This window comes from Trachypithecus francoisi, unplaced genomic scaffold, assembly GCF_009764315.1.
Source record: "Trachypithecus francoisi isolate TF-2019V2 unplaced genomic scaffold, Tfra_2.0 Contig00137, whole genome shotgun sequence".
NCBI classification, from domain to species: Eukaryota; Metazoa; Chordata; class Mammalia; order Primates; family Cercopithecidae; genus Trachypithecus; species Trachypithecus francoisi.
The window spans coordinates 94,706-107,551 of NW_022680485.1; the positions used below are offsets into that span (position 1 = coordinate 94,706).

At 42.6% G+C, this 12,846-nt stretch overlaps 1 protein-coding gene across 9 annotated transcripts in view; it reads right to left on the reverse strand.

The window, feature by feature from the left end:
* The window catches only part of LOC117064905 (zinc finger protein 91-like), a 338,773-nt gene that overhangs the window by 32,627 nt on the left and 293,300 nt on the right, over nucleotides 1–12,846 (reverse strand). Inside the window, exon 1 of one of the 9 annotated variants that reach the window (XM_033179218.1) lies at nucleotides 5,789–6,022. The exons of 7 other annotated variants lie outside the window; for them this stretch is intronic. Coding sequence is in view for 1 of the 2 variants with exons in the window: in XM_033179144.1 (XP_033035035.1) it covers nucleotides 5,789–5,791 (3 nt within the window). In the remaining variant the exon portion in view is untranslated. Of the gene's footprint in view, nucleotides 1–5,788; nucleotides 6,023–12,846 lie in introns of those variants that run through there. One more of the 9 variants, XM_033179144.1, reaches the window with a different exon arrangement.

Below are 12,846 nucleotides of genomic sequence, written 5' to 3' on the forward strand. Positions count from 1 at the left end.
TCATCTATGCTTCTGAGATACTGTTTAAAAACTGGGGACTCCCATAATGTTACTGAAACGTACTGATTTGATAGAGCTACTCACAGAACTCAGCAGAACACTGTAGTTATATTTACCATTTTCACATAAAAGATACAACCCAGGACAGGTGTGGCAGCTCACTTCTCTAATTCCACCACTTCGGGAGGCTGAGATAGGTGAATCATCTGAGATCAGGAGTTCAAGATCAGCCTGACCAACACGGAGAAACCCTGTCTCTAGTAAAAATACAAAATTAGCCGGGCGTGGTGGAACATGCCTGTAATCCCAGCTACTCAGGAGATGGAGGCAGGAGAATTGCTTGAACCTGGGAGACGGAGGTTGCGGTGAGCTATGATTGTGCCATTACACTCCAGCCTGGGCAACAAGAGTAAAACTCCATCTCAAAAAAAAAAAAAAAAAAGGTACAACCCCAACAAAGTCAAGTGAAAAAAATATGAGACCAAGAATAAAGGTGGAAAAAGATGAAGTACATAGATGATAAAGAGCTATGATTAATAAAATTCTCTTTTATGTTCTCCAAAAACACTTTATGGGGAAAAAAACAAAACAAACAAACAAACAAAAAATGCTTTTCATTATGATGCCCAACACCACCATGCCTGATTAATTTTTGTACTTTTAGTAGAGATGGGATTTCACCATGTTGGCCAGGCTGGTCTTGAACTCCTGACCTCAGGTGATCCACCCACCTTGGCCTCCCAGAGTTCTGGGAATACAGACATAAGCCATTGTGGTGGGCCAAGCAATACTCTCATTCTTCAGCCCTCCAAGTAGCTAGGAGCACAGGCGTGTGCCACAATGCCTAATTTCTCTTATTGTATTTTTTTTTAGAGATCCATTTTTGTAGATGGGATTTTTCCATATTGCTCAGGCTGGTCTCAAACTCCTGAGCTCAGGCAATCCACCTGCTGTGGCCTCTCAAAGTGCTGGGATTAAAGGCATGAGCCATTGTGCCTGATCGTACCATAGTTTCTTTATTCAGTCTACCATTGATAGCCATTCAAGTGGATTCCATGTCTTTGCTAGTGTGAATAGTGCTGCAGTGAACACGCTTGTGCATGTGTCTTTGTGACAAAATAATTTATATTTCTTTGAGTACATACCCAATTATGAGGTTGCTTGGTGAAATGGTAATTCTGGTTTTAGTTCTGTGAGAAATTGCCACATTGCTTTTTACAATGGTTGAATTAATGTAAACTGTTGACAGTGTATAAAGTATTCCCTTTTCTCTGAAACCTTGACAGTATCTATTTTTTGCTCTCTTTTCTTACCTATCACACAGCCAGAAAAATGCTTTGTGCATTTTCTCCTTTTTCTCATTAAAACTCAGCTGACTTTGTCTTCAGTGGTAAACATAAAATACTTCTTAATCAAACTGAACGTAAGTATATTTTCTTCCCACAGGCTCCTGAACTTTGAGCTACCCTCAGTCTGAGCTACCATACAACACCATTTTATGTTTATCCTAAGAATATGCTGATCTCAGGGTAAAACGTTCTCTGATCTAAAATCTGATTTTATTACCCTCCATGTAAACATTCCCCTCCTACCTCATTACTAATCGTGTTTGCTTTTCCCTAGGGAAAAAAAAAGTCATTGTCTGCCTAATCTTTTCAATCTTTGAAAATCTTATAGTTGCTACTTCCTCCTGTTGCAATACTCCTTTGAAATTCAATTTTTTACATGTATCTAACTTTTATTTGAAAAAGTCTAGAAACTGCCTCAAAACAATAACTTCATCTTCAGCAAGACCCTCCTAATACCCTTTTACATTAACCTTAACTGCATCTGCGTGTGGGTTGTCAGCTTTCCAGGGCTCTGTAGATTCTCTCAGTAAAGAGCCTTCTTCCATAGCTGGGGTGAGCAGGCTGGGACATCTGCAGGGGAGGCCCCCCAAAAGGAGCTAACTGGGCCTTTAAAAACCTCCTTTTGCCGGGCGCGGTGGCTCAAGCCTGTAATCCCAGCACTTTGGGAGGCCGAGGCGGGTGGATCACGAGGTCAGGAGATCGAGACCATCCTGGCTAACACGGTGAAACCCCGTCTCTACTAAAAATACAAAAAACTAGCCGGGCGAGGTGGCAGGCGCCTGTAGTCCCAGCTACTCGGAGGCTGAGGCGGGAGAATGGCGGGAATCCGGGAGGCGAAGCTTGCAGTGAGCCGAGATCCGGCCACTGCACTCCAGCCTGGGCGACAGAGCGAGACTCCTCCTCAAAAAAAAAAAAAAGAAAAAAAACCTCCTTTTGCAGACTCAATATTAGGCTTAGCTTGGAGTCACTGGGCTTAAGCTTTAATTTCTATGTCAGAGTTATTAACTTGGTTTTTGAAACTATAACTAGGTGGTAGAATAATTCAGCAAAATTACGCAGTGTTCATATAAGGGAAGAAAATTTTAAGGTGCTTACATCTTACACCTCAGTAAGAAAAGCAAATGTATTTATTCCTTTCAGACAATAAATGTATTATGTTATTATTTGTATCAAAAATCATGTAGTAAACAATTAGCCGGGCACAGTGGCTCATGCCTGTAATTCCAGCACATTGGGAGGCCAAGGTGGGTGGATCACCTGAGGGCAGGAGTTCGAGACCAGACTGGCCAAAATGGTGAAACCCCATCTCTACTAAAAATACACAAATTAGCTGGGTGTGATGGCAAGCGCCTGTAATCCCAGCTACTCAGGAGGCTGAGGCAGGAGGATCACTTGAACCCAAAAGGCAGAGGTTGCAGTGAGTTGAGATTGTACCACTGAACTCCAGCCTGGGTGACAAGAGTGAAACTCTGTCTCAAAAAATAAATAAATAAATAAAATAGTCACATGGGAACACTTTTAGGAGGTACTAAGTTTCATCACATAAAATTTAGCATTAAACTCAAAAATCAAAATACCAGGATACAGAACCAGGCACGGTGGCTCACATCTGTAATTCCAGTACTTCGGGAGGCCAAGGTGGAAGGATCATGAGGGCAGGAATTCAAGAGCATCCTGGGCCACATGGTGAAACCCCATCTCTACTAAAAATACAAAAATTAGCTGCGCATGGTGGTGCATCTCTGTAATCCCAGCTACTGGGGAGGCTGAGACAGGAGAATTCCTTGAATGTTTGAACCCAGGAGGCAGAGGTTGCAATGAGCTGAGATCACACCACTGCACTCCAGCCTGGGCGATACAGCAAGACTTCGACTCAAAAATAAGTAAATAAATAAGACAGAAAAAAAAAAACCCTTAGGTCAAAAGAAGTGAACAAAGCTTTTCAAGGTACAGATATGTCTTCCTCATGTGTCAAGTCAGGCCATTCAGTTACTTGAGAGACTGTCCCACCCCATCATGCTCACTTAAGTGCTCAATAACCTCCTCTCAGGAGACTCTGAACTCTGCCCCTAGTGAGTGCCTCAGGAGCATTTTACTCTGCAAGTTCTTATACTATCTCACTGGGGTCAGTTTTTTGGGTTTTGTTTTGTTTTTTTTTTTTTGTCTTTTGGAGTGGTGGGTATCTTTTTTCTAGAAATTTTTTTACTTTTTTTCTTGTACTATTTTTCTGCCCCCTAAAGGAATCCAGGAGGCAGAAATTATTTGTTTTCTCCTCAATACTAGTATCTGATTGGCTGACCAGCAATGTGTCTCCAAGAAATGAAAGCTGAATTGGGTGAAGGCAATATTAATGTCTCAAGGAATTAACTTTAAAAAAAGGTGCACCAGGAAATGCCTCTTAGCCTCAGGGCATCCACCTGCACACTTGAGAAGCTACACTCAATACCTCAGGTTGTCCTATGAGAGAATATGACCCAGTAGCTGATATTCACTAGACACTGTAGCAGACATAGCCATGGTGGGTATCTTGGTTTATCCCCATACAGTACTGAAACCCAGGTCCAAGCAAAAACTGAAGTGTGACTGAAGACACATCACCCTATAAAGTTTCCAAAAGGAAAACCTGACCCAAAAACATTCTGATAAGATATCTGTGTCTAGGGAAAATAGAAGAAAAAAATGCACAGAGATATTTTACAATACAGTGTCAGGAGATTATTATTTGCTTTCTTCTCATAGGAAATATTTACAAAAAGAAAACAAATCTTTTTAAATGTGCCATCAAATGCTTTGTCAAAAAAACAATTAGTTGGCCAGATGCGGTGGCTCACGTCTGTAATCCCAGCTCTTTGGGAGGCCAAGGCGGGGGGACCACTTGAGGTCAGGAGTTTGAGACCAGCCTGGCCAACATAGTGAAATGCTGTCTGTACTAAAAATACAAAAATTAGCCAGATGTGGTCGTGGGCACCTGTAATTCCAGCTGCTTGGGAGATTGAGACAGGAGGATCATTTGAGCCCAGTAGGCAGAGGTTGTAGTAAGCCTACAGTGCCTCACTGCACTCCAGCCTGGGTGACAGAGCAAGGCTCTGTCTCAACATCTAAAAATAAAAATGATTAAAATAGGTATCAAAATGTACACTACAGGACAAATAGTTGATAAAATGAATTAGGGAGGAGAAACTGGCATTTGGGGATGTCAGACGAAACTGGAAATTTAGTATTTTACTGCAAGCCAGAGTTAGGCTGGAGGAATAGGGGATGAGGGGTAGACTTGAGGCCCTGCTTGGGACACATGTAAAAAATTCAGGGAAAAATCAGTCCCCTGTGGAGTGTGAAAATCATTAAGTGGCAGGTAATTAGATTGAGGTGTCTCTAGTCCCCGGATTTCTACTTCTGAAAATAAAAATCTAAACTCAAGAGCATTTTTTGGTAGATTACTACATTGGCAGAAACAAAATTTAGGCTTAACCAAGTATAAAATGCCAATTAAGCTCTGATTACATAACCAGGATATTTCCACCTTGATTGTAAAAATTAAGAAACGAGGCAGGGAGAGGTGGTTCATGCCTCTAATTCCAGCACTTTCAGAAGCAAAGGTAGGTGGAAGACCTGTGGTCAGGAGTTCGAGACCAGTCTGGCCAACAAGGTGAAACCCCGTCTCTCCTAAAAATAAGAAAAACTGACCTAGTGTGGTGGCAGGCGCCTGCAATCCCAGCTACTAGGGAGGCTGAGGCAGGAGAATTGCTTGAACCCAGGAGGCAGAGGTTGTGGTGAGCTGAGATAATGCCATTGTACTCCAGCCCGGGTGAGAGAGCAAAACTCCTCCTCAAAAAAACAATACAAAACCAAAAAAAAAAAAAAAAGGAAACTACATAACTGTACCTAACAAATTACTGAATTTGGTTCTCTTTATCATGAACCTTATAAAAATATTTCCTTCAAGTCCTTTCATGGACCACAAATTACAAACCATAGCTGGGTGCTCTAAAATTTTTGAATCACTCTTTGATTATTTAATATTTTCGAGGTGACGCCCATAAATTTTTAATAGGAAAAAACAGGCCCTGGGAAGCTCACGGACTAAAACTCTTCCTATTCATGAACCAGCACCCCGAGTCAGGATTCTCCCCTGACAACCCTCCCGTGGTCCCTGCACAAACTGGAAGAGACGCGGCGCTGCCGGTGCAGAGCTGCCCAGAGAGGGCTCCAGGCCAGGGCACAGTCACTGGGCAGGGAAGAGACAGGACGCCCGGAGCCCGGCTGTCAGCGCAGCCGCCATTGTATCGCTAAAGGGGACTGAGGCCGAACTGGGCAAAGAGAACTCGGGGCACAGATCGTGGAGCTGAATACGGAGAGGCCTGAGTCCCGCCACAGCCGCTTCCCACCGGTTTCAACCAGCCCCGTTCCCTCTCTCGGGACGTCGCACCTAGCACTCTCACCATTTCTAGGCTTCCAGGGGTTCCTGGCGTCTTAGCTGTGGATCCCCAATACCTGCAGGTCACAGGGCCACACAGGCTGGGCTTCCTGGAGCATAGGATACAGAGCAGTGAAGAGGAGACCTAGAGCTCCAGCGGCAGCAAGAGACAAAGGCCCCGCCACATCCCGGAAGCCGCCCTGTCTGCTCCAGCTTTGTGCCTGATTGGACAGTTCCCAGTTCAGCATCCCTGATTAGATAACGTTTAAGACCCCGCCTTCTCAGGCCCTGAGTGACAGAAGATGTGATCAGACACTGGGCTGAATAAAGAAAGAGTGCCAGCCTAGGCTGCAGCCTTTTCAGGCAGGGCTTCCTCCCTGAGCTCAGCCAGGCCCACCTCAGAGCATGGGAAAACCCTGTCTCTTCTTTGCTCTCTTTTTCAATGCACTCAAAATGTGAACAAAAATATTTTATGTATATTAATAATACATAAAATTTTTGTTCCAGAGAAAATCAACTTTTACTTTATTAACAGTGTATTATCAATAATAAAGCCAATTTGATAAAACGTTGTAAGTCCCTCAACCGGGCACCGTGGCTCACACCTGTAATCCCAACACTTTGGGAGGCTGAGGCAGGTGGATCTCCTGAGGTCAGGAGTCCAAGACCAGTCTGGCTAACATGGTGAAACCCCATCTCTACTAAAAATACAAAATTAGCTGAGCGTGGTGACACATGCCTGTAATCCCAACTACTCAGGAGGCTGCGGCAGGAGAATTGTTTGAACCAGGAAGCCGAGGTTGCAGTAACCCTAGATCGCGCCAATACACTCAAGTCTGAACAGTAAGAGTGAAATTTTGTCTCAAAAAAATGAAAAATAAAAAATAGCTGAGCATGGTGGCACACGTCTGTAATCTAAGCTACTCAGGAGGCTGAGGCAGGAGAATCGCTTAAACCTGGGAGGCAGAGGTTGCAGTGAGTTGAGATCATGCCACTGCACCCCAGAAAAAAAAAAAATAGAAAATAAAAATAAAATAAAGTACATTGGTCTTTTTGACCTCTCTAGATTTTTATATATATTGTATGATTTCTTATAATTTTCTAATTTTTTTCTTTTTTTTTTTGACCGAGTCTTGCTCTGTGGCCCAGGCTGAAGTCCAGTGGCGTGATCTCAGTCAGCTCTCTGCAACCTCTGCCTTTCAGGTCCAAGAGATTCTCCTCCTCAGCCTCTCGAAAGTAGCTGGGATTATAGGTGTGCACCACCATATCCGACTAATTTTTTGTATTTTTAGTAGAGAGTAGAGATGCGGTTTCACCATATTGGCCAGGCTGGTCTCAAACTCCTGGTCTCAGGTGATCCACCTGTCTTAGTCTCCCAAAGTACTGAGATTACATGGGCAAGCCACGATGCCGGATCATTTTTTAACTTTTTATATTTTATTTTAACCTACATTATTTTTACTTTTTCAATTTGAAACAACCTTTAAGTAATTTCAAAACAGACAAATGTTTCTAACTTTTTTCATCAAGAGCATATTTTTCTTTTGTTTATACACTCTCTATTTTCTTTTAATTTCCGAGATAGAAGCTTGTTCTGTCACCCAGGCTGAAGTGCAGTGGCATGATTTCGGCTCACTGCAACCTCCACCTCCCAGGTTCAAGCGATTCTCCAACCTTAGCTTCTGGAGTAGCTGGGATTACAGGAGTGCACCATCATGCCCGGTTTATTTCCTTATTTTAACCAGTGACTGGAATTTGCCATGTTGCTCCGGCTGGTCTCGAACTCCTAAGCTCAAAATGATCTGCCTATCTCAGCCTCCTAAAGTGTTGGGATTACAAGGCATGAGCCACGACACCTGGCCTTAAACACACTCTTTGAATAATTAGTTTTTTTACATCCAGTAGTCTTAGTTTTATATATATATATATATACATATATATATATATATATTTCATTAACTCTTTAATTCTTAGTGAAATCCCCTAGGAAGTAATTTTGAACTGTTTTATTTATGTATTCTAATGTTAAATACAGTGAGTTCTAAATTTATCTTCAAAGAATCAGTATGTCAGTATATTCAGCTCTCTTATTCTTTATTCTCCATTTTAAAGTTTAACTTCTTCATTGTTTATGTCTCCAGTTTTAGTAAACAACCTTCCCACCAGTACTAATCAGTAGTTTACACCTGCTCTGACCTGAGTCACCTGTGGTCACCTGTTCCATAAAAGTATTTCTCGCCCAAACTGCTCACCCCACCACTCTGGCTTGTACACCTCCTCTCTTTAAAACAGCCAATGGGAATTAGTTTAAACTGTGCAGTCCAACCCTAGCCAACAGGGGAATGATACAGCAGTAGGGGCTACCTGTGTAAGGGCTAAGAACTCCTTTCCCTCCCTTCCTCAGGTGTGCTCTTGCCATTGCTCCATTCGTGAGATGCACCCTTCTATAAAAGTAAATATTGCCTTGCTGAGGAAATTTACATTCAAGTACTATTTCTTTTGCAGGACCAAAAATTTGCTTCTAACATTTAATAAAAGATGTTTTTTCAAATTTTCTCTTAGCTAACAAATCTAAATATAGTTAGCTTTTTTATATCATATTAAAGATTCTGAGCCGGGTGCAGTGGCTCACGCCTGTAATCCCAGCACTTTGGGAGACTGAGGTGGGTGGATCACAAGGTTAGGAATTGGAGACCAGCCTGGCAAATATGGTGAAACCCCATCTCTACTAAAAAATACAAAAATTAGACAGGCGTGGTGGTGTGCACCTGTAGTCTCAGCTACTCAGGAGGTTGAGGCAGGAGAATCACTTGAACCCAGAAGGCAGAGGTTATAGTGGGCCGAGATCGCACCACTGAACTCCAGCCTGGTAACACAGTGAGACTCTGTCTCAAAAACATAAAAAATAAAATTAAATTAAAAAATTCTGGTCAGGCATGTTGGCTCATGCTTATAATCCCAGTAGTTTGGGAGACCCAGAAATGAAGACTGTTTAAGCCCAGGAATTTGAGACCAGCCTGCACAACATGCCAAAAACACATGTCTAAAAAAATTTTTTTTAATTAACTGAGCATGGTAGCCTGCACATTTATTACCAGTTATTCAGGAGGCTGAGGGAGGAAAATTGCATAAGCCCAGAAGTTGAGGCAGAGTTTGCATTTAGCAGAGATTGCACCACTGCACTCTAGCCTGGGCAACAGAGAAAGACACTGTCAAAAAAAAAAAAAGCAAAAAGAAAAGAAATATATTGGCTTGGTTCAGAAAGGCGGGACAACTCAAAGTGGGTGGCTTCCAGGTAAATTTAAATATTTTGTGGTTGACAATTGGTAGAATTTATCTGAAGACCTAGGATCAATGAAAAGGAAGGTTTAGGTTAAGGTAAAGGATTATGGAAACCAAGTTTTATTGTACAGAGGAATCTCTCAGATAGGTGACTTAAAAGAGAGAGCAGGTTGTAAAATGTTTCTTATCAGACCTAAACAGGTGCCTGGCTCTTAGTTGATTATCTCCTGCATCTGCAAAAAGAAAAAGGAATATAAAGGGGGAAGGGGATTCTCTACAGAATGTTAATTTTTCCCAAAAGAGACTTTGCCAGGTAATTTCAAGGTATGGAAAGGAAATACATTTTGAGTTTAAATATTTTTTTCTTGTCTCATAATGTTATGCCAGAGTCAGACTGAAAAGTAAGTCCTGACACATAAGGTCAACTAAACCCCATCTGATGAGAATTTGTGGTTTGTAGGGCATGAATCCCTAGACCCCTTACATAAGAATCTGGGCAAAATAAAAAAATTAGAGGGCAGGCACGGTGGCTCACACCTGTAATCCCAGCACTTTGGGAGACTGAGGCAGGAAGATCACAAGGTCAGAAGTTCGAGAGCAGCCTGATCAACATGGAGAAACTCCATCTCTACTAAAATTACAAAAATTAGCCAAGTGTGGTGGCACACACCTGTAATCCCAGCTACTTAAGAGGCTGAGGCAGGAGAATCACTTGAACCCAGAGGCTGAGGTTGCAGTGAGCCAAGATTGTGCCACTGCACTCCAGCATGGCGACAGAGTGAGACTCCATCTCAAAAAAAAGAAAAAACAGAGCTTAGTCCTCAGTCCCTGTTCTTGGCCAAAAAGCATTCCACAGAATGCATATGCAGGCCAACAGCAGCAGGTCCCATGGCACTAGGAAGGGTTACTCCTAGAGTTGTCTGATCTGGTCATTAGGTGAGGTCCCACAATGCTAGAAAGGCTCAGTCCTAGAGTAGTCTAGCTGGTGGTAATAGTTTTAAATATTAGCAATCTGGATAATGCAGGGAGGACGTGGTATGACCTGATGTAACAGCCAATTGTTTAAGGGGTGAGATGGAGTCAGGTCAAGGGTATAATCAAAAACAAAAATAAAATAAAAAAAAATGCCAGATCAAATCTATTTTCTGAGCTATCATGATTCAGGTCTTTAATTCTGCCTTTCCTTCTGCTGTATCTGGCATGATATTTACAAGAAACATATAAAAAGATAGCAAGGATTAGGCAAACAAGATTATAGGTAGAGTCAGAGGGCAGTAAACAGCCTAACCAACCAAAAAACCACTGCATGCATCTTCATAGTTTTTGCTCAGACTCACAGTGCATTTACCCTTCTTGTCAAGTTATTTGGATCTTGTGATAAATGTTGAGAATTGTAGGACCAACATTAAATTAGAATTGAATAAATTTAATCTCTTTTCCAGCCAATTTATCTCCATAGGTATAGCATCCTGAGGAGTGTATAAATTCAATGCAAGAAATGCCTGGTCCTTGGTGTCTAAATTGTTATAGACTTGTTAAAAGTACACAAATATATTTTTCCCCCAACTTTTGTATTGCACAGTATACTGGTATTTGGGATAGAAAAGGTTTTGTCACAGAAGTCATATAATTCTAGTGTCAGTTTTCCCTTGGCAAGATTCCCTATGGCTGAGGGCCTTAAGAGTCAAAAGACTTATAGCCAATTAAGTGTTCCAGGGCAGATAGGAATGGATGTAGATAGGCATTTTTTACTTCTTAAAGTTATTTTAAGTAAAAAGTACAAGGGCAAAACCAAAAGGAAAAGTTACAAGACTGACTTATATATTTTTTTTCTTTTAGACAGAGCAGTGGCATGATCCCGGCTCACTGCAACCTCTGCCTCCCGGGTTCAAGCAATTCTTCTGCCTCAGCCTCCTGAGTAGCTGGGATTACAGGTGCCCGCCAACATGCAGGGCTAATTTTTATTTTGTTAGTAGAGATGGGGTTTCACTATGTTGGTCAGGAGGTCTCGAACTCCTGACCTCATGATCCACCTGCCTCGGCCTCCCAAAGAGCTGGGATTACAGACGTGAGCCACCACGCCCAGCCACAACATTTTGAATGTCTGATAGAATTGAGCTGTAAATGGATCTTGTCCTGAACTTTTCTTTTTGGCAATTTTTTTTTTCTGAGTTTTGCTTTGTCACCCAGACTGGAGTGCAGTGGCACAATTTTGGCCTACTTCAACCTCCACTTCTTGGGTTTGATTTTCCTGCCTCAGCCTCATGAGTATCTGTTACTACAGACACAAACCACCATGCATGGATAATTTTTGTAGTTTTAGTAGAGACGGGGTTTTGCCATGCTGGCCAGGCTGGCCTGAAACTCTTGGCCTCAGGTGATCCACCCAGCCTCGGCCTCCCAAAGTTCTGGAATTACAGGCATGAGCCACTGCACGCAGCTGGCAATTTTTTTTTTTTTTTTGAGATGAAGTCTCACTTTTGTCCTCCAGGCTGGAGTGCAATGACGCGGGATCACAGGTGTGAGCCACCGTGCTCGGCCTTATAGTTTTGTTTTTGTTCTCCTAAACTATTTTGGGTTTCTTGTTTGTTTTTGTTTTTGAGACTGAGTTTCACTCTATCACCCAGGCTGGAGTACAGTGGCACGATCTTGGCTCACTGCAACGTACACCTCCAGAGTTCAGGCGATTCTCCTGTCTCAGCCTCGCAAGTAACTGGGATTACAAGAACCCACCACCACACCTGGTTTTTTGAGTTTGTTTTTGTGTATTTTTAGCATAGACTGGGTTTCAACATGTTGGCCAGGCTGGACTGGAACTCTTGACCTCAAGTGATCTGGCCTCCCAAAGTACTGGTAGAGTGTGTTTAAGTTGATGACAATCTTTGCTATTGACTGGGTGTGAATATAAGTTTCACAATCTTACCTGTGTGGTTGGCCCTATGAGGTCACTTTGAGGATGGTAAATGGTGTGCATGAGAGTTGCAACCTGCTCTGCGAACTTTGTGCTGCTCTGGACCCATGATCTTATGTGGTCAACATCTCTCCAATTGGCTGAGTCCAGAGAGGAGAGTCTTCACGCACCTATGACCTGGGTTTAAGAATGAGTCGCCATCACAACTGCGGCCCCATGTTCACATGTGATAGTCACAATTTCGACTGTGGACTGCATCTGTCCATGAGAATTATGGGTTTTTTCCATGTGTGAGGATGACGATTTTAAAAATTGGCAGGGTGTGCTTACATGAAATACAATCTAACCTGTTTGCTGGGTCCTGTGATGATATGCTCTGTACCATCCAAGTGCTTTATACAATAAACGAGAGAACGAGAGAGTGGTAATTCTCTGTAACCTTCATACAGAGAGGAGACCGGGATTCTACTTTTTTTTTTTTTTTTTTTTTGAGACAGAGTTTTGCTCTTGTTGCTCAGGCTGGAGTGCAATGGCGCCATCTCAGCTCACTGCAACATCCGCCTCCTGGCTTCAAATGATTTTCCTTCCTCAGCCTCCCAAGTAGCTAGGATTACAGGCAAGCCCCAACATGCCCTGATAATTTTGTATTTTTAGTAGAGAAAAGGTTTCTCCATGTTGGTCAGGCTAGTCTTGAACTCCCGACCTCAGGTGATTCACCCACTTTGGCCTCTCAAAGTGCTGGGATTATAGGCATGAGCCACCATGCCTGTCCCCTTTACTCCTTTTTCTAAGCCTAGCTGTGAGAGACACTATCTCTTCTATTGGCTGGTACAATGTATTAGAGCCATCATCAAACCTATGAGCTGGGCCGAGATATATGTTACCAACGA